Source organism: Diabrotica undecimpunctata, chromosome 1 (assembly GCF_040954645.1).
Source record: "Diabrotica undecimpunctata isolate CICGRU chromosome 1, icDiaUnde3, whole genome shotgun sequence".
In the NCBI taxonomy this organism is placed as follows: Eukaryota; Metazoa; Arthropoda; class Insecta; order Coleoptera; family Chrysomelidae; genus Diabrotica; species Diabrotica undecimpunctata.
The window spans coordinates 196,231,702-196,258,944 of record NC_092803.1 but is presented as its reverse complement, the minus strand read 5'-3'; the positions used below and the strand labels follow the sequence as shown (position 1 = coordinate 196,258,944).

The 27,243-nt window shown below is 32.3% G+C and overlaps 2 protein-coding genes across 4 annotated transcripts in view; both read left to right on the top strand.

Moving 5' to 3' along the window:
• Positions 1-226: 226 nt before the first annotated feature.
• On the top strand, positions 227-4,127 carry LOC140441997 (uncharacterized). The gene is made up of 2 exons (XM_072533023.1): positions 227-547; positions 3,211-4,127. Exons 1-2 carry the CDS (start codon positions 346-348, stop codon positions 4,023-4,025), a joined length of 1,017 nt encoding a protein of 338 aa, XP_072389124.1. The 5' UTR covers positions 227-345; the 3' UTR covers positions 4,026-4,127.
• Positions 4,128-8,019: 3,892 nt separating this feature from the next.
• LOC140432821 (signal transducer and activator of transcription 5B-like) overlaps positions 8,020-27,243 on the top strand; it is a 33,653-nt gene continuing 14,429 nt past the window's right edge. Inside the window, exons 1-8 of one of the 3 annotated variants that reach the window (XM_072520946.1) lie at positions 8,020-8,042; positions 10,016-10,144; positions 16,074-16,241; positions 16,353-16,521; positions 18,795-18,876; positions 19,657-19,942; positions 20,017-20,229; positions 26,646-26,899. In XM_072520946.1, the coding sequence (XP_072377047.1) occupies positions 10,026-10,144; positions 16,074-16,241; positions 16,353-16,521; positions 18,795-18,876; positions 19,657-19,942; positions 20,017-20,229; positions 26,646-26,899 (1,291 nt within the window). In that variant the 5' untranslated portion in view covers positions 8,020-8,042; positions 10,016-10,025. Of the gene's footprint in view, positions 8,043-9,517; positions 9,677-10,015; positions 10,145-16,073; positions 16,242-16,352; positions 16,522-18,794; positions 18,877-19,656; positions 19,943-20,016; positions 20,230-26,645; positions 26,900-27,243 lie in introns of those variants that run through there. The other 2 variants (XM_072520944.1, XM_072520945.1) reach the window with 2 other exon arrangements.

Genomic DNA, 27,243 nt, shown 5'->3' with positions numbered 1-27,243 from the left:
TACAAGGACATGGCAACACTGCCAAACGCAAATATTTCGATGACAAAATATTTGTTCCTTTGTTCATTGTGTCTCTATCTTACATCAAGTAAGTATAGTAGCATCTCGTTTTGGTCGGAAGAGAGAGAGGAAAGTTTCAATTTCAATGCACTAGAGAGAGAGACAAACAAACGCAAAAGATGTTATCGTTACTGCTCGTTCTGAACGCACCCAATGTTTTGACATTTACATTTTACAAATAAAAAAAGTAACAGTATGTTTGAACATGAACACCTGATTCTCGTATTTTAACTATTTTCAATTTTTAATTTATTTTTCTGGTAGTTTTTAATCCCGTATAAGGTTATGGAGTCTACAGATGTGGTTTCTTTCGAGCAACTGGAGTTGGCGCAAGACAATGTAAGGGATATTAAGGTTGAAATTAAGGAAGAACTTGAGGAATATGATTATCAATTAACTAGTACAGACATAAGATACATGCAGAATGAGTTATCCAGAGAAGTAGATATTGAAGATATTAAAACGGAAACAAATGAAAATGACTCAGGTGAGACTCATAAGAAAACAGGATAATTAAATTAAAAAAGGCTAACATTAGTAAGGTTAGCCGGATTAGTTCTTTTACTTAATACCTCATGCAATGAAGCATAATGAAGTTACTGGATTAGTATTGCAGTTATACTTAGCACTGTGATATACTGTAACTCTACTACACATTCGAAATGAATTCTTAATTTTCCATCCCTAAATTTGATCCCTAATTGCAATTATGTCATTGTTGCCACAAAATAACTGAGGAAACAATGACATAATTGCAATTGGGGATCAAATTTAGGGATGAAAAATTTAGAATTAGAATTTAGTTTTAAAAAGAAAAAATTAGAATTTAGTTTTAATGATAAAATTTCCACAGACATACTCATTTTGTAAAATTTTTTGTTACCTAGCTATATAATTCTCAGTTATAAACAATACCATTGCTATCACAAAAAACAAATGCCTTGTATCCCCATTTTTTGGGTTTGTTCTTTATATATTGTTTTAAAGAATGTGCCCCTTTGAATGGTATCATTTGTTCATCAATACACAATTTTTCACTCATTGGAATACTCTGAAAATTTTGAACTAGACCGTTGATGAATTGTCTAATTTTATATAACTTATCATTATTGTTGACCATATTTTCGTTATTATTGAAATGAATTTTAGTTTTTATTTCTTCCCAGCGATTCCTAGATATAGTGTCAACTATTTGAGCAACACATGTTTTCTTCTGTCAAAATGATCTTGTCCTTGGCAAGCCATATATTGACATCAGGAGAACAGATCCAATAAATTGGTTTAATTCTGCTAGTGTCATATTCAATGGTTTATTTATATTCTTTTGCAGTGCATACAAATTACTTTGTTCTACTGTTTTCCAGCATATTCGTAGGTATCATCTTTTTAAAATAATGTAGAGGGGATTCCGGTTCTAATAATTTGCATGTCAGTAAATTACCTTTCCATTCTGGAATTGGAAATACTGTTCGGGACCACTCTTCCGCTGAATGTTTTTTTCTATCATTTTTGACCTTTTGAACACATTTTGTTCAGTGTGTTTTTCTGTTTTACCGGTATCATCTTGATCTTGGTCTAAATCTAAATTCGTATCCTGGTCTAAATTTGCTTCGTACAAATCATCTTCATTTTCCATTTCATTTGATCCTGGATCGATTGATATCTGAGTACCTATAGAAAATTCATTATCACTCTCTTTAAAGTCAGAGTCTTTGGATTCCTCGGATTTGTTGGGAACTTTTACAAACAATAACGGATATTTACTGCTTTTCCCGTAGAACGTTTTTGTATCCATCCTAAAAAAATAATTTAAAATGATATGGTCCAGTGTGGATTCAAAACAACATACCTGTTTTTTATCACAGTACTGAAACAACACAATAAAATAAACAAGTTTCAACGGCAATCAATATCTAAATGCTGATATAATGCCATATAATGTGTTTTTATATAAATTGTACACAATTTATAACAATAAATCACGATCGAAAATACAAACTAGTAAGGCAGCCATGTGCATTTGACATACTGTTAAAAATTTCTATATAGGTTTCGTCATAGGTTCATAGATGGCACTAAGTGTATTAAAATGTATAACCAAATGTTGACTGAAATCAACAGAGGGCATCTTAGAGTCGGAAATTGTTTTAAAAAAGTTTTCTGCATCAAAAACTCCTTTGTTGCCTTGAGTACACACGGGGCTATAGAGGGTTAGAATTCTTTAGGCTTTTCTTCTTTTCTTTCAACCAATTATCCACATTCCTTTTTCTTTTTTTTTCCTTCTTGACTAAGAGAGCATTACCAAGTGTTGGTGTTTGGAGATCTTGGTGTATATTTTACTTACTTAAAATGCACTTATTTCAATGTTGCCTCACAATAAGGAAAAATCCAGATGAAAAATGACACAGAATACAGTTACGTCAATGTTTCCACGTATTTGTGAAAAAACCTTAAAGCAACAATAACATAAAATACAATTGCGTCAATGTAGCACCGTAGATACAAGAACACACTCGACCTATCGAAGCACAACTATACATTCTGTCATTGTTTCTCCGAGATCGGCTGATTTTTCAAATATGACGCATCTGCTCCCTGGTGGCTAAAAGCTGAACAACACGTCTGATAGTGATCTGACGAATAGGGTAACCAAGTTTGGACCCAATGACGACATAAACTCATTTTCGATAAATTTGCAGTTACGTCAATGTTCCACCAGGACAGCGATATTTTGACATAAACTTCAAACTGCATCCGCCATTACATCTGCTGTCAATGGTAATGATGTGGGTATGCGTCGTGCATACTTTTTAAACCAATGTTGCCACACTTTTCAAATATATTGTTTATTGCGAAAATATAAATTTTCGAGTACCTTCATAAAGGAATAATGATAATTAGTATCATTTCAGTTTCCTGTTTCTAAGGGAATCATATAACTGTATTTTATTTGTTAACTTATGTTATTATATATAGATTAGATTTAATTGCTCTCGTTTAGGATTATTATTATCTTTTATTTATGTTTAATTTCTTCATTTTGATTATCATTATATTTCATTATAATGGATTAAAAAAAAAACAAAACACATATAAACAACGATCAGATTTGTTGTATACTAGTTCCTAAAAGAAAAATTTTCATTTCAGAGTTTCTTCAAGAAAATTCTTTAGAAGAACAGTACAACCCGTCTGTCACGGGTGAAAACCATTTTCAATGCGATGTTTGTAATAAGCAAGTCTCGAGCTTACAGTCTTTTAAGAAGCATATGCGAATCCATAATGAAAAAAAAAGTTTAAAGTGTGCATATTGTCCTAAGAAATTTTTATCTACGATTAACTTAGATAATCATATGATATTTCACACTAAGGAAAAACGTTATGAATGTGAAATTTGTTTAGAGCAGTTTTCGTACTGGAGTACGTGGAACAGTCATATGAATCGACATCGTGGGCGGAAACCTTTTAAGTGTGAACTTTGTTCAAAGAGGTTTTTACACAAGATTAGTTTGAAGGGTCATATGGAGTGGCATTCTGGGGAAAAAGCTTTTAAATGTGACCTTTGTTCAAAAAGATTTATGAGGATGAATGTTCTAAAAACTCATATACGAGCTGTTCACACTGGGGACAAACCATTTCAGTGCTATATTTGTTCTAAGAAATTTTCTATGAAATCTGGTTTACAATGCCATTTGCGAACGCACACAGGAGAGAAAAAATTTACTTGTGATATATGTTCTAAGTCATTTAGTGGAAAAAACTCTTTAAAGTATCATAAAGGAACACACGTTATAAAATGTAAGATTTGTTCTGAGCAGTTTTCCGAAAAAGATGATTTTAACAATCATATGCTATCGCATAACGAAGAAACGCGTTTCGAGTGCCAAATTTGTCTAGAGGAATTTTTAACCAATGATCAATTAAAAAAGCATATGAGATTTCACACTGGAGAAAAACATTCTTAACAGTGTGTTGCAACGTTGCTAATTAATGGTTATTTATGAATGTTTATTAGAAAGTGTTATAGGTGCTGAAATCGTAATATAAGTTGATTATTTTTATAAAAATTTTATTTGATAAATCCTTACACTAACCTTTAAATGAACCGTAATTGATTGTAATGAGAATTATATTTTACCTAAAAAATTTGACGTGTCGATTTCCACTCCGGAAATCGTTCTCAAAAAAGATTATTAAATACTTTAGTTTAAAAAACGTTGTGTATAACCACCAAGATTGTTAACACGGTCAGCATATTCACGGATCTCACAACTTACGACATTGGAAAATAAATACGAACCTCTGATTGGTCCTAATTTAAACGTCGAATCACCCTAACCTGAAATTTTTATGTTTTGTTATATATATACAAGGATTTCCACAGTTTTCACTGTATTCCTTCACTCAACCGTTTTCTCCAATTTTTCCTGTTTAGCCAGTCCCCTTACTGTAGGTTTTTTCTACTCATTGCTTCGTCCACTTCATCTCTGAAAGATCTTCGGGGTCTGCCTCTCTTTCTTCTTCCTATCGGGCTTCACTCTGTTATTCTATTTATTCACCGATTTTGGTCTGCTCTTCTGACATGTCCGTACCAGGTTAACCTCTTCTGTTCGATGTAGTCTATTATGTCGGAGTTCATTCCCATTCTCCTCTTAATCTCCATGTTATTTATTCTATCTCTTCTTGTTACTCTGCAGCTTCTCCTTAGAAATTCCATCTCTGTTGCTCTTATTTTGTTTTTGGTTTTCTTATTTATTGTCCAATTTTCACACCCATAAGTGAGGATACTTCTTGTCATGGTATTATATATTTTTTTCTTTGTTTTCATGCTGATGTTCTTATCCCATAGTACCGGGTTCAATTTTCGTATGCAGTCTCTTGTTTGTCCTAGTCTATTTTTTATATCTTCCTCCGTTGTTCCTTTGTTTGATATTATGATTTGTTTATGTTTTGTTTATTTTCTAATTATATTGAAATAGTATTACTACTAGTACTACTTGTCGGTTTATAACGTTCTCCGCCATTTTCCGACTTCCAATCGTCACTTAGTCCGGTTGTTCCATAGGTCTTCTTCTATGGCCCTCTCTCTCAGTTCTTTATTTATTCCTTCGCTCCAACTTTTTCTCGGTCTACCTCGTTTTCTCTTTCTTTCTGGTTGCCATTTTAATATTTTTTTTTAATTCGTTGTTTATCCATTCTTTGTATGTGTCCGAACCAGATAAGTTGTTTTGTTGTTAGGTCATCTGTGATTGTTCGTTTGATTGAGACTCTCGAAAACGAAATCTGACACCGTAAATGGTTCGAGAACATTCATATTTCCAAGGTGTTGATAGTAACTGTCATCGTGTTGGATAATGCATCTTATCACAGCTGCCTTGTTAAACACATTACAACCATCATTGGAAAAATCGCCACGCGGAGCTAACTACGAGAAAAATGCATTCCACTTACAGAGGATATGGCCAAAGCAAAATTAATGACATAAAAATCAAGCAGTATCTGAATAGATATCGTCAATATATTGTTGAATTCAATTGAACGCTCAATTGAAAAGGTTGGAAAATACATCTTTGCTTGCATTGGCTTCCCGACTTTTAATAATAATACGCCGGCAACAACTGCGTACAGCTAATAGTAAGAAGAAAAAGATCAGACACCTTTGGGCTCGCAGGTGGCTCTTACGAAGAAATAGTGGACGGGGCGTACCAAATTTAGTGTTTATATTATATCAAATTAAAAATAATTAATAAAGAAACTAAACTAAAATTATGACTAAGAAGACTATAAAACACTAAACTAAGAATAAAATAAACTAAATACATATTAAAAGAAAAATACGACACAATAGCACATATTAGATAATAGGCTCAATATCAATGCAACAAACAATAAATAAATAAAGGATGTTGTCTCTCGGTAAGGAAATGTCGCTGAATTGACATAATGCAGTCACACTATTATCCTAATACGCTGATCAGCTTAAGTCACTAACTTCCTAATGTCCTAATCAGCTTAAGATGGAATACTGGTTACTGTTATGACATTGTGAAGTCACACTCAACTTCTAATACGGTGATTGGCTTGGGTCACTAATTGCCTTATATGGTCACGAGTAGTTCGGTGATGACACATAAATACAGCGGAACGAGAGATAATAATTTGGTGTGATTTAATGATGACGATTGTGAACGAGTTTGATTTAATTTAATAAAATAGCTATATTTACGTAAATACGTGTTTTAACTATTTTAATAGACGATACTATTTTAATAGACGATAATAAGAATAAGGCGCGATATTTAAATATGTTGGTGTTACTTGTATTATTACCGAAAATCATATGATTTTATCATGCGGAATTCTCCGCATGTCCTATTCTCCTGCGACAAGCTATGACGAGCCGCATGACAGTGGTTACGACAAATCACACAGTGTAAACATGTAAATTTCACTCTATGACAAATCACATGATAAATCATGTAGCGTAAAGTCGACTAGGTTAGATTTGGTTTGTTGGTTTACATTTTTATTTTTAATAATAGAAATATGAAATTTTATGCTAATAAATATTGTGGGATTCACAGAGTAATTTATGTATATATAATACATATAGTATTTCAAATAAATCAATATTGGGTGATTCATTTCTTGTTTGTTCGTCACGAAAGGAAGATAAAATGGAGTGTGGTGGGTGGAAAGTTTCGCATTTTGTTTGAATAACGGTAGTGCCCTAGATTTTATGATCAAACACGGTGTTATTAAAGACAAAATGGTGTGTCGGTTAGGCAACGAGTTGCGAATTGACGCCAAAGGTAGGTTTAAATGTAATAAAGTTGTCCCAAGACAAAAAAAAAACGGGTGTGGCAGTCCAGTGGGACTGCCGGTGGAAGTTACACTTCTATACACGCATTCGCCGTTACAAATTTATTTGGGAGTCAATCTGTACAATCATTACATATGTAAATTTATAGGTAAGACATAGCAGAAAGAGAAACAGAATTAATAACAACTTACTAACAATGAAGGATTGAATCAATATTTTGATGAAAATGTATATTTTTATTTTCATATATGTATGAAAGGAGTTGAATGCAAAATTTTTTTACACAGACTCTGCAGTAAAATTCATTGTTTATTTTGTTATTAATATAATAATACGATAAAAATTAAACTGCAATATTCATAAGTATTTAAAAATGACAATAATATACATAAAAAATACACTACAGTACAGTGCAACATAATTCCATATATAATAATACAATACAAATTAAAATGCAATATCCATAAGTATTTAAAAATGACAATAATGTAATAACATTAATAAAAAAGTTCTCCCCGACTGGGAATCGAACCTCGGTCTCCCGCGTGACGGGCGGGGATACTGACTACTACACTACCGAGGACATAACACAAATGTATTTCAAAATTGACAGTTCTGGATCATACAGTGATTTATTGAGATTATTATTTTGAAATACAAAAGAATAATATAATTATGAACATTTAATAAATAATACAAAACATATCACATAAATAATAATATTAATAAATATTTTATTATATGTATAATATTATATGTATATATATCTTTATATATACAAAAGGAACATTTTTATATTCGAGAGAGGAAGAGAGAGAAAATATATCTTCTGTCTCTCTCTTACTCATTATCTTACATATGTAATGGTTTCACAGATTCACTCCCATACAAATTTCCAACGTGGAGGGCGCGTATAGAAGTATAACATCAAAAACACAAAAAGTGTGAATTTAGTCTATCGGCAAAGAAAGAGACCTATTTGGAAGCAAGTAAATTGCCGGCAGAGAAAATATTTATGTTGGTGGCAACTTTATTATATTTTTACAGCCGCCTAGGCAAGAATTCGTAAATAACGAGTTCGGGATTTCTTTGAAGACGATGGTTAACTGGTACTCGTTTTGCACGTGGTTATTAAGATTGCATCCACCTGTTTATTAAGGTAAGTAGTTTTCATGAAATTTTTAGATCTTTTACAGGTTAAAACTGGCAACAATGTCAAATGTACATAAAATTTAACTTCTGCGCATGGCCGCCATATTGTTTTGAAATATTAAAAATCTTGATTATTTTAAACAATTGTCCGCATTTTTTCATAATTTATCAGTAAAAAACAGTGATATTTAATATGTTTTAGTTATGTTTTTATTAAGACATGTATATATTCTTTTCTTTGCTTTTTATGTAAATTTTTTTGGTTCATAATACTTTTTTTATTTTTTCTGTATTTTTGATTATTTGGGCACTTTTACTAGTTTATCGCAAAGAAAACATTAAAATTTAAGGTTTTTTCACTGTGGACAGAAGTCCACAAAAAATTGGGCATTTTTGGGGAGTTCCGGCTTACCAAATAATTACCTTTTTGTTTAAGTCATAAATTTTACCGCAAAATAAAATATAATATTTCTTATTCTGTATTTTTACTGTTTATTCTTTTGCGTATCCTTTATCCAGTATATTTCTCACAATCGGGCAACGTCGCATAATTTTAGTTGTGTTGTATCTTGCATCAGAGAACAGACGAACAGACCAGGGCTGCCAGGTCTAGGGATTTATCCCGAATCTAGGGATATTTCAGTATAAAAGGGACAAAGGGATTTTTTTGATATTTAGTGTATAATCTAGGGATTTTTGACCGGCTCAAATATTTACCTACATAGGCCTATTGTAATAACATTTTCTTTAATTCATGTATAAAACCACTGCGTATTACCAGTATTAAATAAACGATCTTTCATTACAAATAATTAAGCTACCAGTAAACTACTTGTATTGAGGATTTTATTATCAGATGTCGCTAACTGTCCACGTTCTGGGAATCTTCATTTTATGCTACCAAATAGATTTCTGCTAAAAATAGATTCCTATATATTTTCAGAAAGGAGAAGCAAATTCTGGAGCAGGAATTAGGGGATTTACAAAAATCTTAAGTTTTATAAAATAAATAATTAGGGGATTTACAGTAGGAATCGGGTGAATTACAGGATTCGTTGAAATATATAAATAAAATTCTATGCTTCACCTTCTCATTTCTCTTCGAAGTTGTATTTTGTATTAATTAGATTAAGTGAATAATACATAAGAATATAATAAATAGAATATTCAAAGCCAAAAATAAGTACGTTATTCTGTTTTTGTTAAATTTATTCAAATCATCGCTATTGTACCCTATAAAAATTTAATGTTTTTGAAATAAAGGTATAAAACAACAATTATTTTTTTTATATCCATGTTAATATATTAGGCAACCATCAATACATCCCATCATTTTATTCAGAATTAGGCAACCATATATACATTTATTCCAATCTAGGGATTTCTAGGGATATTTTAATGTTCAATCTAGGGAGAACAAAAATTTTCACCTGGCAACCCTGGAACAGACTTGTGTTCGTCTGTTCTCTGCTTGTATCGTCATTGGTCATTCGTCTATCGTCTATTCGTCTCGTCACCTCGTCAGTAGGCTGTCACTGTCTGTGAGTGAGTGTCAGTAGGTTGTCAGTAGTCAAGTCAGTGCTGTTTTTTGTGTCTATATTCGCTAGGTTAATTGCCGTTTTGGTTTATTGGTATGTGGTGGTAGGTTTATTATTGCATTTATTTTTATTTATTACTAACTAAAATATGAAATTACACGATTCTTAATAACACAATGTTGTAGAACTACTTCCAGTTTGAACGTTAATTTTAACATACGATTTTATAGATAAACGTTTATGTAAACAAATAATTATTGTATGCACCTATGCAATATTTAAACAAGTAATATGTAAATAATATGGGTTAGGCTCATCGATAAATAGCATTGGATTATTTAGTATCTATGAAACTGATATATGTATTTTCAAATGTTATACATTTCAACAATTTAAGGAGGATTGAAGGTTTGTTTTATGTATATAATTTTTTTCATTTCAGAACAGACAAGATGTCACTTTGGGCTAAAGTACAACAACTTCCACCAGTGAGTCTACAACAAATTTATGGCGATGTATTTCCGATTGAAGTGAGGCACTATCTAGCTCATTACATTGAAGAAAAGTTTTGGTAAACATTGTTTTTTAATATTTCAATAATGATTCATAAATATTACCGATTTTGTTCTGTTCTGAATAAATCAAATTTTAATACAATCATAAGAGTGTTAAACATGCTAACAAAATACATGACATGTTTCAATTATTATATCATTATCATACAAATATGTATACAAAATATATGAATTTTATAAGAGTAATTACATAATAAGGATTATTAAATTATAAAGAAAATAGGAACAGTTGGAGGGTTCAGAATCTATCAATCAACAAAGTATACATGCAAAAATAAATATTATGTGTTCAGGTATATGCAATGAAAACATAGTTTGGTTTCACATTACAATCTGCGAAAGAGGTTAATTTTTATAGATATTATAGGGCTTTTTTTTAAAACATTGCACTATTTAGTATCTATAATATGCAGATATCTGTACCAGCCAGTACAGTACATAATAATTTGTATTTGTTATTTCCTGACCTTGAAGTGTCAATAAAACTTTATGTAAAATTCCTGGGTTTATCCACCTGGGACTAATAATGTTGGGTTTAACTGTCTGCAATTATAAAACAATTTCAGATGTTTCAACTACTTACAATATTAAATATATTTTTTAATTTTCTACATGTCTTAAAAATTTTAATTGCAGTGACGGAAACACCACAAGTATATCATTGGCTTATAGCCAAAACCGCCCAACTTTAATTATTTGTTGATTTTTAGTTAAGTACTCCTTTGGACTTAAAATTTCTCAAAGAATGCACTGACAAAACAAAATAGATTTTAAATGTGAGAATAATAAGGGTAAAAAAAACTAACTCCAATAATGACACTTTTATTAAGCAAAAAACAGATATGCGCAGTTGTCTATTAAAATAAATAATATGTTATTTGTCATATCATTAGGTTATGATTACGGTCACAGGGCTCTAGGCAGATTAGTAATGATTTATCAGTTTTCTCAACAATTACCAGGTTACTAAGCCACTGCATAGGACCATCAACCTTTGCTATGATTCCTCGCTTTTCAAGATTACTTAGTTGATTATTTTAAGTTTATGCTTCATTGTAAGTGGGACTCTACGAGGTGGCCTAACCACTGGCACTGCATTTTCTTTAAGCTTTAAACTACATTTTTTCTGAAATTTACATAAACCTGAAAAAACATCCTTATTCATTTCTACAAATTTTTCTTTAGAATGTAGTGTTATGTTATCAATTTTATTAATTAAATCAAGCTCTATGGTAGAACATAAACCCAAGATAGGTGTTGATCTTTCCTTTACTACAACAAAATCTAATAAATGATCAATATTTTTATATTTACAGACAAGTTCTATTATACCTAAAGGAATGATCTTAAAACCACCATATGTCTCAAGTGTGACCTTAGTTTCTTTTAATTCATCCATTTTGCAAACTTTTTCAACAAAAACCTTGGGTAAAAGGTTAACCTGTGCCCCTGTATCTATTTTAAAAGGTATATCAATGTTATTAATTTTTAAATTTTCCATCTGGTCTTTATTATTTTTATTCTTAATTTCATTAACAGTGATTGATGAAATCATGAAATTGACTACTTCATTATTTTCACTTTCTTCCACTTGTACCTTTCTTACTAACCTACCACGATAACACACTTTACCAAAATGCCCATATTTACCACATTTTCTACACTTTTTTCCTTATGCTGGACACCTTCTTGGTCCATGGACACTCCCACAGTTTCTGTAGTTAAATTCACCTCTAGAAGAACTTGCACCCCTGACTGTTTGGACTGAATTATGCCCTTGCTTGACTTTACTTCCAATTGATTCAATTTTCACCTTCTCTAAGCTGTTTTGAACTCCTTTTATTTGAGATTGCGATACTTCATGCATTTTACATATTTCAATAGCTTTAGTTAGATCTAAATTAATTGTTTTTAACATGCTTTGTTGTGTATCCTTACTATTGGTGCCTAATACTATTCTATCTCTTACCATTGAAAATGCTTCAACACCAAACTCACAATTTCTTAAATTATTTTTTAAATCTGTTAAAAAGTGGTCAAAAGGCTCTCCTTCTTCTTGAATGCGCTTAGAAAACAAATATCTTTCATAAACCACGTTTTTTCTAGTGGTGACATAAGACTCAAATGCTTCCAATACATCTGCTAGCTTTCCTTGTTGGACCTCTGTTAATTCCAAACTGTTATAAATGCCAATGCCTTCTCCAATTAAATTGAGTAAAATTTCTACTTTAACTTCATCACTTTTTCCTGATGCCATCAGTTATATTTCAAAACTTTGCTTAAATTGTTTAAAATTTTTGGCCACATTGCCTTCAAATGATAATGGATTTGGTAACCTTGCTTCCATGATTTTCATTTAATTTCCACTAGACTGCGCCAAGTAATAATATTTCATTGTGTTTAATACATTTATTTAAACATTCTTTTTAACAAAATCTGCAAGAATCAGCAATATCCAAAAACCCATGTTCTAACAATGATCTCTGACAAGTAGTGACAACTGACGAGTCTCTATACATTGTGCCTAGAGCCCCGTGACTGTAATCATAACCTACTGATATGACAATTATTTGCTTATTCTAATTCTGCCAAAACAAGACAAGTGTCAGTTAGGTTATTTTCACTGCACTATTTTGGTATAAATGCAAAGATTTCATGTTATGACTGTACTTAGTCCTCAACATAAGACGATCTTACAACGCCACTAAAAAAAATTGTAGAGATTTATTTCTTAAAATTATTTTAGTACTTTGATATATTTCCTCTATCATTTCGATCATCATAATTGAAATTTTGTACTTTGAATTATTTGTTATTTGAAGTCACCTATAATTACTGTTAAACAGATTTTATATTTTTGCATTGTTTCCATGGTGTCTCTATAAATATGTACATTGTCCCTATATTGTTTATATTAAATAGTAAAAATTTAGTACTGAAAATTATTATTTTTCTGAAAGTATGTGATATTATTGTGATTTAAGTGGAGGGTTAAGGAAGATATGATTAACATTTTAAAAATATTTAACTACACATATCTATAATCTTTACAGCAGATAAGATAAGAAGATTTACACAATTTGCACCAAAAGCAATATCAAAAATATTAACTAAAACATACAATTTCGACAGTAGCTATGATAATATTTGAAAATTTTGTTTGTAAAATTGTGTATTAACTTTGTAAAGGAGTTTCGCATTATTTTTATTGCAAAAATATTTTTAATTTTGTTATATCTCGATTAAAAAATGTAATTTTTGGCAGATTTCAATATTTTATGTATCATCTGTAGTTCCATATAATACATAAATTTTCTTCGTTTACTACTCTTTTTTACTTGCTTCCGTATATTTTTTTATTACACTCAGATGCAAAAAAATGCAACAGAAAATTTTGGTCAAATTCAAAGTATTTCAGTTTTTTATTTTGAGCCCTATTTTGATAATTTTTTTAGCACAATGTGTAGAAATTTATAAATTTTAATTTAGTATAGTGAGGTTTTTAATAAAATTTTGTATTTGACTTATTATACAGGGTTAATCGAAAGGTGGTTTTTTATCTTTACTTTGAATCATCCTGTAAAATAATTCCGTTAGCGGATTTTCGCAAGACCTTGTTTTTCGGTTGCAACCATATCTTCTAAGTATTATGTTTTTTGTTTTATGTCAAAATATGGATTGGTTCATTTTTAGGAACGAAATGACTTTGCCACCTACAATTTACGACTTTTCCTATTATTACCATTATCTTTTGTATTAATTTGTAAAGGAATGTCATATCGACATTCCAGGAGCACTGTATTTAAATAATGATTACAAGCAACGACATGATCTTGGTTTTAATGAACAATGATAACAATAACAAAACATAAAAAATACAACTTAAATGTAACTTAACCTAAGTATGAAAATAACAAAGAAAAACTACTAAAAATAACTTAATACTTTGTATTGCGTCCCCTAGCCTCTATAACTACCTGTACACATCGGCTCATGCTGTCTATGAGGTTGTGAATATCATCTTGCTGAATGTTTTGCCATTCCTCTCAATATACCGGTGTGCAGTCAACAAACCCTCAATAAATACCAATTCAGTGTGCGCCTCTCGGGATATTCCTGTCCATACCATAATACCATCACTGAACCCCCTCCATGGCTAATGCGGGGACTGAAAGCGCACTCCACAAATCCCTCTCCAGTTCGACGCCATACTCGTTCTCTTCCATCTGATAAGTGAAGATAGTATCTCGACTAAAAGAACATTACTCCATTGTCCTAAATTTAAATGTAAATGTTCTCTGGAAAATTGTAGTCTACCGACTCTGTGCCGTGGAAGTAATTTGAGCCCAGTTGCTGGTCTGCAACTTTGCAAACCAAATTCATGTAATCTTCGACGAACTGTAAATACACTTAAATTATTGCCTCGAACCTCTTGAAGCTGATTTCTTGTTTGCACCGCTGTTAAATGACGGTCCCGCAAAGCGTTGACTCGTATAAAACGATAATCTAAAGCGGTCTTCTGCTGCTTACTATTCTGATGAAGAAAACTCCTACAGCATACACTTACCTATAAATTGTAGTATATTCACAGGCGAGACCACAGCTATATTAAACGAGTTAAACTAAATATTTTTTTAAAACGAGTAATACGATGAAGTATGAAGATCATCATTACAAATTCACTTAATAATGCGTTATTGAAATTAATGCAAATTTATACAACAAATCCCATTGTACAAGCTATAAAAAATGAATTAGAAACACGTCATTCCATGGGAAAGGACACAGTTTTGGGGAAATGAAAAAGCAGATCAACTAGCAACTACAAGCCATATCAACTTAGAAGATACTACAAAAATTACAAAATATCCTTATAGTGACATGAAACATCTGATTAAAGACCATTGCAATAACTGATAATAATTTGGCAAAATTACTTAGAAAATTCAGTAACTAAATTAAACCCAATATGCCCAAAGGTGAACAGCTCTTTTAATAACCCCCCAAGTAGACGAGATCAAGTAATCATAAACCGGAAAGAAAGGAAAAAGACAGTTAAGATTTGATTTCACGTATAGTGCGTCTGTATATCCGCTTATACGTATTTCACCCTAAACGGGATCTTCAGAACGGCTATTCACAGACGCTCTGAACGTGAAAATAAATCTTTTCTGTCGTTTGTGATATCATGATTTTCAAATATTTCTAGTGCATTTTTCCACTTGCAAAGAGGGTGGATTACAAGCTGGCCGCGCCGCTAATGGCCCCCTTTACCTTCATCAAGCGAACGTCTCATTACGGTGCAAACTGACTTAGAATATGACAAGCAGAGGAATCTTTCTATGCATTTTATTTGAAAGCAAATTTAGTTTTGTAGAAATGGTAAACTTTCTTTAAGTAGAATCCAAGGCTCTTTTATTTAAAATTTGGGCATTTAGATATTCATCCTCGATTTTGTCTTGATTCGCATAAATTTACCAAAATAAAAAGATGATGTATTAAGTGAGCTGGTACACTGCTGCTGGTCTGTTCCAGGCTAAATCAAGACTCAGTAGTGGTAGGCATGAAACAGTCAGGGAGGGGGGGCGGGGGGGTTTGAACCACCGACACGTTCCCTCTGGTTTCGCCAGTGATATATATTGCACTCTTCATAAAATTATAGAATTCTGTAAAAAACTGTGTTTTTCTTTGTAATTTTTTTTTATTTTATTCTGTCGTTTTTGGATCCTGTGCTCTAGTTGTATTTTCGGTTTTCTACTTCCACGTGTTCCATTTCTCGTAAAAAAATTGTTTTAAAATTTCATTAGCGTGGCATCTAAGACAATAGACTTCTATCGGTTATTTAAATATTTTTTAGAGTTAATCTATATAATTGAACAATCTTATTAATAATTAAAAAATAACGTAATGCGTTATTTGTTTCAGTTGTGATATTGATCCAGACAATCCACAACATGAGCAGTACATTTCAAGCTTGATCAACTCTTTAATTAAAGAGATAGAGGACAAAGCATCAGTTGTAACTGATTCAGAATATTTCCTTACAAAACTAAAACTTGCTGAAGCCGCAAAATTATTTAAGGAAAGATACAGGTTTGTATAATTTCATGTTCTGTAACATAATTACTGATCTGTCGTCTTAGTTGGTGAACATAATTATTAGAACAATTAATAACGAATATTAATTAAAAATATCTATTTCAGTTCTTGTCCAATGCAACTTTTTACCCTCATTCGTAGCTGTTTAGCCGCTGAAATGAGACTGCTCCAAGCTGCCGGTGTGGGAAATTTCAATGGTTTTTCAAATCTGATGATATCAAACAGCAGTGCAGAAGTTTTACAAAAGATCAATGTTTTAAGAAATAGAACTCAGGTAAATAAATCTTTGTATGGAGTAAGAATTGTTTTGGTTTTTTAATTTTCACGAAATGCTGTTTTAGCATAAAACGAAGGAGTGGTAGTTATTTTGTGGTATTTTTTCCAGTCTGCAGATCATACAAATTTCCTCTATGGCTTTATTTAATATTTCGAATTATCTAAATCTAAAAATCTTCGAAAAGAAGCACTTTAAGAATTGCGTCTTAAAATTTCAGACGAAAATTAGCATAATCTAAATGTTTATTTATAACTCTATGTATTTCTTATGGGATTTTACATTGAAAATTACGCCGAACTGTTGCTGTCTAATTACTTAGCCCGCTTAATATCCAATATCAAAGAACATTGCGTGAGAATCGAAACATATTGCAGGCCGATGCCGCTCAAGATTCAACGTCGTAGAATATTACGTTTGAATTAAATCGTTGAATGAAAACAGGCGGTAGGGTGGGAAAAAGGAAGGTTAGGAGAATTAGTATCCCAGCGAGAAACTTTTCACTTTACTTTCGATTTTGGTGCACTTTTTAATTTTTTTCTGCTTTTTGACGTGACAACGTTTTAAATTAGGTTGTGGCTCGGAGTCATTCATGAAAAAGTGTAACGCCCGCTCACGTCTGTTACAGTGAGTCACCGAACAAGAGAGAGGCCCGCCGGACCGGCGAATGCCTTGCGTCTCTCTCCCACTCAAACATGATCGGTCCGCTGCGCGCGCAGCACTAGAGAATTAGGCGCGTTGAATCGGTGCATGCTTCCGTGCTTGTGTCTCTGTCAGTGTTGTTCCGTCTACCGATTTTTCGGTAGATCTACCGAATTTTATTCCTATCTACCGATCTACCGAACTGCCCCTTGAATCTACCTAATTTTAAAACAAATATCACAATGACTTGAAAATAAATTCGGATAATACAATTTATCTTTTTATTTCTGTTACCATCAAAAAACTTTTCAGTGTAACCTAATACTTGGTATTTTTAATACGTTTGTATTAAAATTCATTTGATACTTCCCTATAGTGTTTAAAAATATATTTGCAAAGATGCAAAGAAAGCGAAATACCCCGAGATTCAAGTTCGTAATTTTATACCTAATAATAACATATTGTATAAACATCATTCCGTAATCATAATCATTCACACACGTCTCTTCAATTCTCAAAGAATCTCAAGTATCAAGTGATAAATTATTAGCTAAATGACGGTGTGTGTGCTGTCGGTTTTCTTTGACTGCCGACTTAATCCATTAGCAGATAATGGTTGTTACATCTATTTGAACCAGAACGTTTTAACTTTCTGTAAATATTATGACCTATAACTATTTCTCAAAATATTATTAAACCTTATTTGTATCATAATAGCTGATGTGAGCATTTGGTCCCAATAATTTGATTCTTTATTTATTAAACAAAATTCAATGAATTATGGTTATTTCTAATAATTAGTTCAGCATAATTATTTAAGGTCTTTAACTTTTGAACCATTAAGTCGCCACCATAATGGGAAACTTTTCTATTTTTAGTTTTATGGAAAAAAGTTATTCTTTCTAAAAAGTTCTGAATGATCTAAAACTTAGAATACAATCATCAGATATTAAATTTTTTTAGTAATATAGGCAGTTTATCAAAAAATATGAATTTTATGTTCATATTTTTTGACAAACCTCGTGTATATGGCTCAAAAAATTTAATTGATGATTGATTTTAGGTTTTAGGTCATAAAACTAAAAAAAAATTCCATTATGGTGTTCACTTAATTGGACGCACTGTATTATAATATATATATATATATATATATATATATATATATATATATATATATATATATATATATATATATATATATATATATACGTCATTGCATATGATCTACCGAAATCTACCGAATTTTGCCGAAGGCATCTCCCGATATTGGATAAGCTCCACGACGGAACATCACTGGTCTCTGTCTTTCTCGAGCGTTCTTGGCGTTCAAGACACATTACAGCAGAAACACTTCCTTTCATTTCATATTTCTCCTATCATCGTCCTATCCTCAACAAAATCACTCAAATAGAAATTAGTTAAGTTTAAGTTTACATGTACAATGTTTTAGTAAACAAAATATATTTCTATAGTTAAAATTTGTGCAATTCTTATTTTCATTCAATTCCTTGTTCCTATTGTGCAATTTAATAATATTCATATCAATAAATATTCTACCGAGAAAAAGACGTTGTCACGTAAAATCTTCGCCCGTAAAACCGACTTTACAGGCAACCGATTTTTTTTTGTAGAGTACAGCAGAAGACATAAGAAAAATGGAGGAAGAGTTGGAGTCGTTTGCATTACAATATCACGAATGTCAGAAAATTACAGGTGAGTCTATATATTTATGTTTTTATTTTATTAAAGTCTTTCTCTATCTTTCATCTATGATCACATTATAGTAAATTTTTAATTTTACGCAAATAACTGTTTAAGCTAACCAAGCAGATGCACTTTTTTTTTCGAAAAAAAAAGTTATTTTGAACCAATTTTTGGAAAACAAATTCCAAGTGTAGTTTGAACAACGTTGGTTATCGGCAACATTTGAAGTTTGTATAATTTCTAATAGTTTACTTATTTGGGACACTCGCTACTTTACTAAGCCAACATATAGTTTTGTTTCTTGGTTACAGAAATTCTCTGCTAATTATTACAGTTGCTTTTGTTCACTTTTTGGAACCGTAGCTTTCTTATCGTGGGCTACGGACGCTATGAAGCTATGAAAAAAATAAAAACGACTGACACGATAAAGTGTAACGTCACCATCGACGGTATAAATGAACCGTCCGCCCAGTAGCAGTAGTGCATTGATCAGTGATCAGTGTAGTAGTGTCTGGGGGCTCGGGAAACTGAGACCTCGAAAGCCCTGAAGAAGACATCAGAGAGGATGTCGAAAGCTCGGCGTAGTCATAATCGACGCGGTTAAATCCGGAAGGCTGTTGAGTTTAATATATCACACAACTTTTTCTGCAACAATTAGAATGCCACCTCTCACATCCAAATGTAGTCGTTTTTTTCACAGATCCCCCTGGTCTATGTATTGACTATAAAAATTGCTAATTAAAAACTGTATACAAATAATAGTCTTTTTATTTTTGTAAATATTTTCAGCACATTTACAGCAGATGATTACCCAACAAAACTCCCAAATACCTAACAATAATGCTACAAAACTTCAAAAACAAAAGGAGGCAGTAGAAGCCAGTCTCAATCAAAAGTTGGCTGCTTTGTTGCAGTTGAAGTTAGCTTTGGGCGAGAAACTAAAAGAAACATTTCAATTAGTGGCCCAGTTGCAAACGCATGTTTTGGACGAGGAGCTCATTAAATGGAAACGAGATCAACAGTTAGCTGGAAATGGAGCTAACTTCAAAAGTAATTTGGACACTATACAGGAGTGGTAAGCCAATTCGTTTTATTGTTTTCAAATTTTACAGAAATTTGCAATATTTTATATAACAAATATTTTTATAGGTGCGAGAGTTTGGCCGAATTAATTTGGTTGAATCGGCAACAAACTAAAGAGGTGGAAAGGTTGAAGCAGAGAGTACCTATGGTAGATCCCCCTGTAGTAGCCGATGTGCTACCACACCTACTCCAGGAGTTTACACAGTTGCTGTCAACGCTAGTTACGTCGACTTTTATCATCGAAAAACAACCACCACAAGTTATGAAAAAAAATACGAGGTATGTAAATTATTTTTTCTGAAAGATCATTTCATTGTTCATCAAGTTTCACCATGTTTCAGCAACATTTAACTTAAGGTTGATCTGCACCCCCAAAAGACAAACTCCAAATTAAAAAAATTTGAGAAGGTATATGTGATGACTAGAAGTATTTTGACAACTTTTAAGCAAACTTCAAGTTTTCGTTTTTGAAAAAACTCAAAAAAACTACTTTTTTCCAAGTATAAAGCGGAAAAACCAAACATAGGATTTTGTTAATTTTTTTACAGCATCAAGATATAGTTATAAGAAATACTTATGAATTTTTTGAAAATTTTTGAATTTACAGTTTTGTCCCAATAGGAAAAAATAATGTTTCGGCTTATAATAAAGTTACCGGTAAGAAACTGAAAATCTTTTTAATAACATATAAAACTGTAAAAGTGGAAAGTATTTGCAATAAAACGTTAAATATTTTTTTCTAAATATATGAAAAATCTCGTTAAACAAGAATTATGTCTTGAACTGCCGCCTTCAAATTGTAATACAGGAAGATGGCTCCATCTGAAACAATGGTAGTATTTATCATCGATAGATAGCATTACGTTCGGCTTCGAAACGCTTCAAACGAAACGTCATACTAACAGGGTTGCCATATCAATTACTTTGTACAACACTTTGGTAGATTATAACAAAATTTAATATAAATGTTATCGGTTTGAATTTTGAACCGGTCATGCTGAAACTTACAGAGTTACACAATAGTAACTTTTATTTTGAAAGTACGATATTATAAAATTTACACTCTATAAGTAATATATCTATAAAAAACATATTTAGTTTTACAAAACTATTTAGACGTTTTTAGTTAATTATTTTAGTATTTATAAACAATAGTGCTCCTTGCATAACCAGTGGCGTACTCACAATTTTTCTGAGGGTTGGGATTTGAAATTTTTTTATGCTACCTCCATTGTGAGTCCCTAAAATTTGGGTTTTAGTTTAATTTAAAGTACTAAAGATAGCAGTGCCAAAGATTCAGGTATTTATTATCTCGCCTACCAACTAAAACCACCCTCACTTACTTGTGTGCATTTGACTGTCGCACGTACCGTACTCCGAAAGGGGTGTGGAGGCACGTACCGTACTCCGAAAGAGGTGGGGAGGTCACTGTAAGACTGACGACACTCACTTTTTGGAACACTCCCTTCTCTTATCTAAATCTTATCTATTGTTCTGAAGCCGTTTTCTTGTGGCATTTTAAAGTAATTACTATTTTAATGGGAATAAGCCACAATTTAAGGTTAAAATAAGTTTATTAACGTTTGACATTAATCTAACTTGTAAATACAATACATTTGGAGACGGCTATCGCCGTATTCCCGTTCTTCTCCGCCAATCCTGCCGGTTTAAGGCATGCTCCTCATCCAAATCTTTTGATTCCATCGCTCTTCTAATTCCTTCATTCCATGAGCGTCAAGTTCTATCTCTTTTTCTTCTTCCAGGGGGCTTCAATTTGTGAAGTTTTTGGGGCCAACGTTCGTCAGGCATTCTCAATAGGTGTCCAAACCATTTTGAACCTCTTCTTTCTATTCTGTCAATGACCGTTTCTGTAGCATTCATCTTATTTCTTATATATTCGTTGGTCTTCCTTTCCTGCCTTGATGTTCTAGCACTTCTTCTCAAATAATCCATTTCAACGGATAACAATCTTCTCTTCAGGTCTGCATTAATTGTCCATACTTCAGAGCCATAACAAAGAACTGATTCAACCATGGTTTGCCCTATTCTTTTTTGTTCCTTTTGGAAATGTTGCGATCCCACCAGTTCAGACATCCTACAATTTTACGTCCCTGATAACTTCGGTATTTAATTTCGGTTTCTCCCAAGCCGTTCTTAGCAATGAGTGCACTTAAATATTTAAATTTTTCCACTTGTTTGATTTCCACGTCCTCGTCGATAAACACTTCGGACCTTGCATCTGAATTGATAACTAAATATTCTGTTTTTTTCATGCTGACTTGTAACTCCCATTTTACAAATTCTCTGTATAGACGCTTCATCATAAATTCTAGATCATAAGAATCTTGAGCTAGGACGACTTGGTCATCTGCAAAGTTCAGGGAGAACACTACGTCATTTCCTATGTGGATTCTCATTCCCTGGCAGTGATTTTTCCAATTTTGGAGGACTGCCCCAATATATAAATTAAACAGTAAGGGTGACATACTGCATCCTTGTTTTAGTCCTTTAGTTACTTTTATTGGTTCTGATCGTAGTAAGAAGCCTAAACAAAATTAAAATAAAAATACAATCAGTCCCATTAAAAATAACTGATACGGAAAGCGAATCAAAAAGGATTTTTTGTTTACGGACTGTAAATTCAAGTAAATGATTCATTGTAAAATTCAAGTAAAATTGCTTGCTATTTATATTATGAACTAATTTGATGAAGAGGAAAACATAGTAAAATGTATTAATCCATAAAGACTGAGATAGTATAAATATTACATAATACCAGATCATTTAATTTTTAACTATCAACAAAAATGTAATATAATATGATGTACCAATTTAATGGTAATATGATATTCACAGATAAAGCCGCAATAATTTCTTTGTCGATAAAATTGTTTAGATAATTATTATATTCTGACTGACACAGCAGACCAGTAAAGTATTATACATAAAGATAGTGTTAAAGATATCTTTGCTTACTTGGTCTACTAGTATTATAAGTTATAGCATAGGTATTTGAAAAAATTACTGTTTACACAACTTGGCAACTCAGCCAATTGATATAATGATAGAAAACTGCAATTTTTGTTAGGGTTTAAAAATATTACAGTCATCATGTAGAAATCTACGATTAAGTTAAAAAAATTACCACAGTAGTATTCCGCAGTAGAGCCATCTCTAGGATCAGAAACAAATTAATCGAGGGTGAAGACCAACCTTAAATATGCAGGGGTCAGGGGAAAAACAGTTTCTCAAATTTTTATTTTTTTTGAACTGACAATGCAGTCTAAAAGAAAAGTGCCGTATCTGTGCTCTGTAAATACAAACAGGGCTATAACGTCTAAGGCCACTGAGTTGTGTAAAAATAACGTATGTCCGAATCGTTCCGAAAAAAAACCAGCCTTTGTCCATAATCAATTGACTGTCTTCTAAGCAAGGGATACACCAGAGAAGCAGAAGAAGAATGGACAGTGACATTTTAAGGTTTTTTTAGCACAATGACGAATAATATATAGGCCCAGCAGCCGGCTATTCTTGCTATAATATAATCGGGTATCATAGATAGATTCTATCGCTTGTAAGTTGAAGATATGTTTACTACAACAATGGCGTCATCGTCTATTTTATAATGAGTTTATATTTAGTTAGCAAGACCTAACAATTGTCATGGGTGACTTCAACGCCAAAGTTGGGGCCAGCAAAACATCATCTGCAGTTGGACCATTTGGACTAGGAAACCGGAACGATCGGGGAGATATAATAATGAACACCTGATTAAGCTACACCCAAGGGAGGTGTACACCTGGAAATCTCCACAGGATTCTGTGAGAAGCATTGTAAGAAATCAGATTGATTACATGCTAGTAAATGAGAGGTATAGGAACAGCTGTACATCTGTCAAAATATACCCGAGAGCAGACATAAATTCTGATCATGTACCAGTTTCAAGTAATTTCAAAGTCAGAACAAAGAAGGTTATGAGTTCGAATACAAAGATGCTAAAATGCAGAAATGCAGGAACTATAGAGGAAAGTCTGACCATCATACAAGAAACAGTTAGAGAAATAAAAGAACAACACCTGAAGAAAGATACAGATATAAAAGAATACATACCATCGTCAGAAGAAAGATAAGAGAAGCCAAAGAGAAACAAAAAACAGAACATTGTCAAGAAATAGAGGAGTATCAGGGTCGGTATGATAACTTTAATGTCCATCAAAAGCTGAAGGAAATAGCTGGAAAGTTCCGTAAACGCAACAGCGGAAAAATAACAGATGATAAAGGCAATCTTGCCATAACCAAAGAAGATAGAAGACAGTATGGAAAAAATACTTAGACAAACTTTTCCACGACCTTAGAACAATACAAGAACCCATCATTGAAGAAAATTCAGGTCCTGAAATCCTACCAGAAGAAATAACGGCAGCCGTCAGACAAATGAAGGATGGAAAGGCACCGGGACTTGATGAAATTCCTACAGAACTGCTGAGGCTATTAGATGCAGAACAAATAAAAATAATAAATGAAATATTTAATGAAATATACATGGCAGGAAAAATATCAGTAGAGTGGCTCAAATCGAGGTTCGTACCAGTGCCCAAAAAATCAGGAGCAAAAGTTTGTGAAGAAAATAGGGCTACATAAGCTTAATGAGCCATCTGCTGAAGCTGTTTTTAAAAGGCATCCACAAAAGAATTTACCTGAAATGCGAGGAACAAACTGTGCCCAATCAGTTTGGATTTGTGAACGCCGTTGGTACGAGGGAAGCTTTATTTAGCGTGCAGGTATTGTTTCAGAAATGTAGAGATGTCAGCTGTGATGTTTTTGCATGCCTGATTGACTACAAGAAGGCTTTCGATAGAGTCAGACATGAACAAACGATGAAAGTGCTGAAGAGGACAGGAAGCCTGACGGAAGAGACCTAAAAATAATAGGATGGAGAATATACAGATCAGGTCAAAATGTTAAGGAGAGTGAGACAGGGGTGCATAATTTCACCACTGATATTCAATCTGTACTTGGATCACATTTTTGAAGAGGCTCTAAAAGATATTGATGAAGGCATCTCAATAAATGGAGTCAAGCTCATTAAACTGCGGTATGCATATGATACAATAGTGTTTTCCAATACCATAGAAGGGCAAAACTTAATGAACAAAATAACGGAAACAAGTAGAACATATGGACTGGATATAAACACCGGCAACACCAATCTAATGATCATCAGCAAGGAAAACATAACTGGAGCAAATCTGTATGTGAACCAAATGAGAATTGAATGTGTCTCACAGTACAACTACTGGGGAACTATAATCAATGAGTCGTGAGACAATACCCAAAAGGTTAAATGTCACATCGGAAGGGCAAAAAGTGCATTCTTGACTATGAGCTCTGTGTTCAAGAGCGATGACCTCACCCTAGAAACAAAAATGAGGCTCCTTGAATGTTACGTGTACTCAGTGCTTCTGTACGGAGTAGAAACGTGGACATTGAAGGCGGAAACTCTATAAAAACTTCAGGCTTTTGAGATATGGTTATACAGAAGGATCCTGAAGATACCATAGACAGACAAAGTCACGAATGAAGAAGTACTACGGACATAATATAATGTACTTGGGGCATATAATGAGAAATCAAGGCAGATATGAGTTACTCTAATGCATTTTGCAAGGTAAAATTTAAGGAAAAAGGGCCTCAGGACGAATAAGAATATCCTCGCTAGCTAACCTGGGAGCATGGTAAACTCCATTCGCTTATCTCGGGCATATTTTGACAGATTCATTGTCGGAAACCTACAACACAACAATCCCTACTTCTCAGTTTTAATAGCTCAAGTATCCTACTATTGCAGACTTCTTTCTTTAAAAAAAGAAGAATTATTCTAAATAGTGGAAGTGTATACTAAACCCATAACATTTTGGGTAGTATATATTTAAAATATATATTTTAATTGTTATAATTTAACATAACTATTTATTATATATGGTGCAAACAAATAAATATCGATTGTCGATAATTTGTAAAGTTCTATTTTATATACCATTTAGTTTGTTTACTATTAATATTGGCTATAAGTACGTGTGCTTCGTTGTATAGTAATTTCCAGCCACTTCGAGTCTGTCGAAAAGTAACTAACTTCGGAAAAAAATAATTACTAAATTCACTAGACAGTTCGGACTGGAGATAGCGAACCGAGTCTATAGATAAAAAAAAAGCTAGTTAAAAAAATTAATTTTTAATTTTTATTTTTTAAAAAACAAAACATTTAATTTAAATTGTTAAGGGGTTACATAGGTCTTGTATTTTAAAAAAATTGATATCCATATAAAAGTATAGTACTTAAAGAGTATTCACACCAAATTTGAAGTAAATTCTAGCAAAATTACCGGAGAGAATTAAGGAAGTCACACAGCGTTGACGAAATTATTTCCTTCGCTGAAACATTAATCGTAAATCCGTAAAAGTTGTACTTCTTTAAAGCTTAAAAACAAATTCTCGTGGAAGCATAACAACATTTACAACCAACTTTATAATAGTGTATTATGTTATGGTATATAGTATTATTTTTTATTATTTTCTTTTTAACTTAGTATATTAATATATATATATATATATATATATATATATATATATATATATATATATATATATATATATATATATATATATATATATAGTTATAATTCGTTGTTTTTCAGATTTACCGCTTCTGTTCGCCTCCTGGTTGGAGGAAAACTGAACGTTCATATGACGCCTCCGCAAGTTAAAGTTACGATCATATCAGAATCGCAAGCGAATATGCTTTTAAAGAATGACAAACTAGGTAAAAATGAAAGTTCAGGAGAGCTTTTGAATAATATAGGCACAATGGAATACCAACAAAGCTCCAGACAACTTGCAGTGAGTTTTAGAAACATGCAGTTGAAGTCGATCAAAAGAACCGAAAAGAAGGGTAAGGTTTTTTACTCGTACCTTAAAAATTTATTAAGTTTTTCTTTACTATATTATATAAGGCAACTTTTACAGCTCTTGCCACCTCTTCGTCTACGTTTCTACGTTTTTTTCTTCTTGCGTCTCATGGTGCAAAAAGTCAAATAAAAGACTACAAGAGATTATGAGAGATTTCCGAATTCAATTAAGATAGTCAAGCTGTTTTTCTTTTTATTATTTTCATTTCCAGACGTAGGAGGTTCTAACGATCTTTTTAAAAATGTATCCATGTCTATAAAATAGTAAAAACTAGCGGACCAACTCGACATCGAGTTTTTTAAATGAAATTTTTATTTTTCGAGAAAA

Coding starts and splice junctions, on each gene's coding strand:
- LOC140441997 (XM_072533023.1), top strand. CDS start 346: ATGGAGTCTACAGATGTGGTTTCTTTCGAGCAACTGGAGTTGGCGCAA. Junction 548..3,210: donor AACAAATGAAAATGACTCAG/GTGAGACTCATA, acceptor TTTTCATTTCAG/AGTTTCTTCAAGAAAATTCT.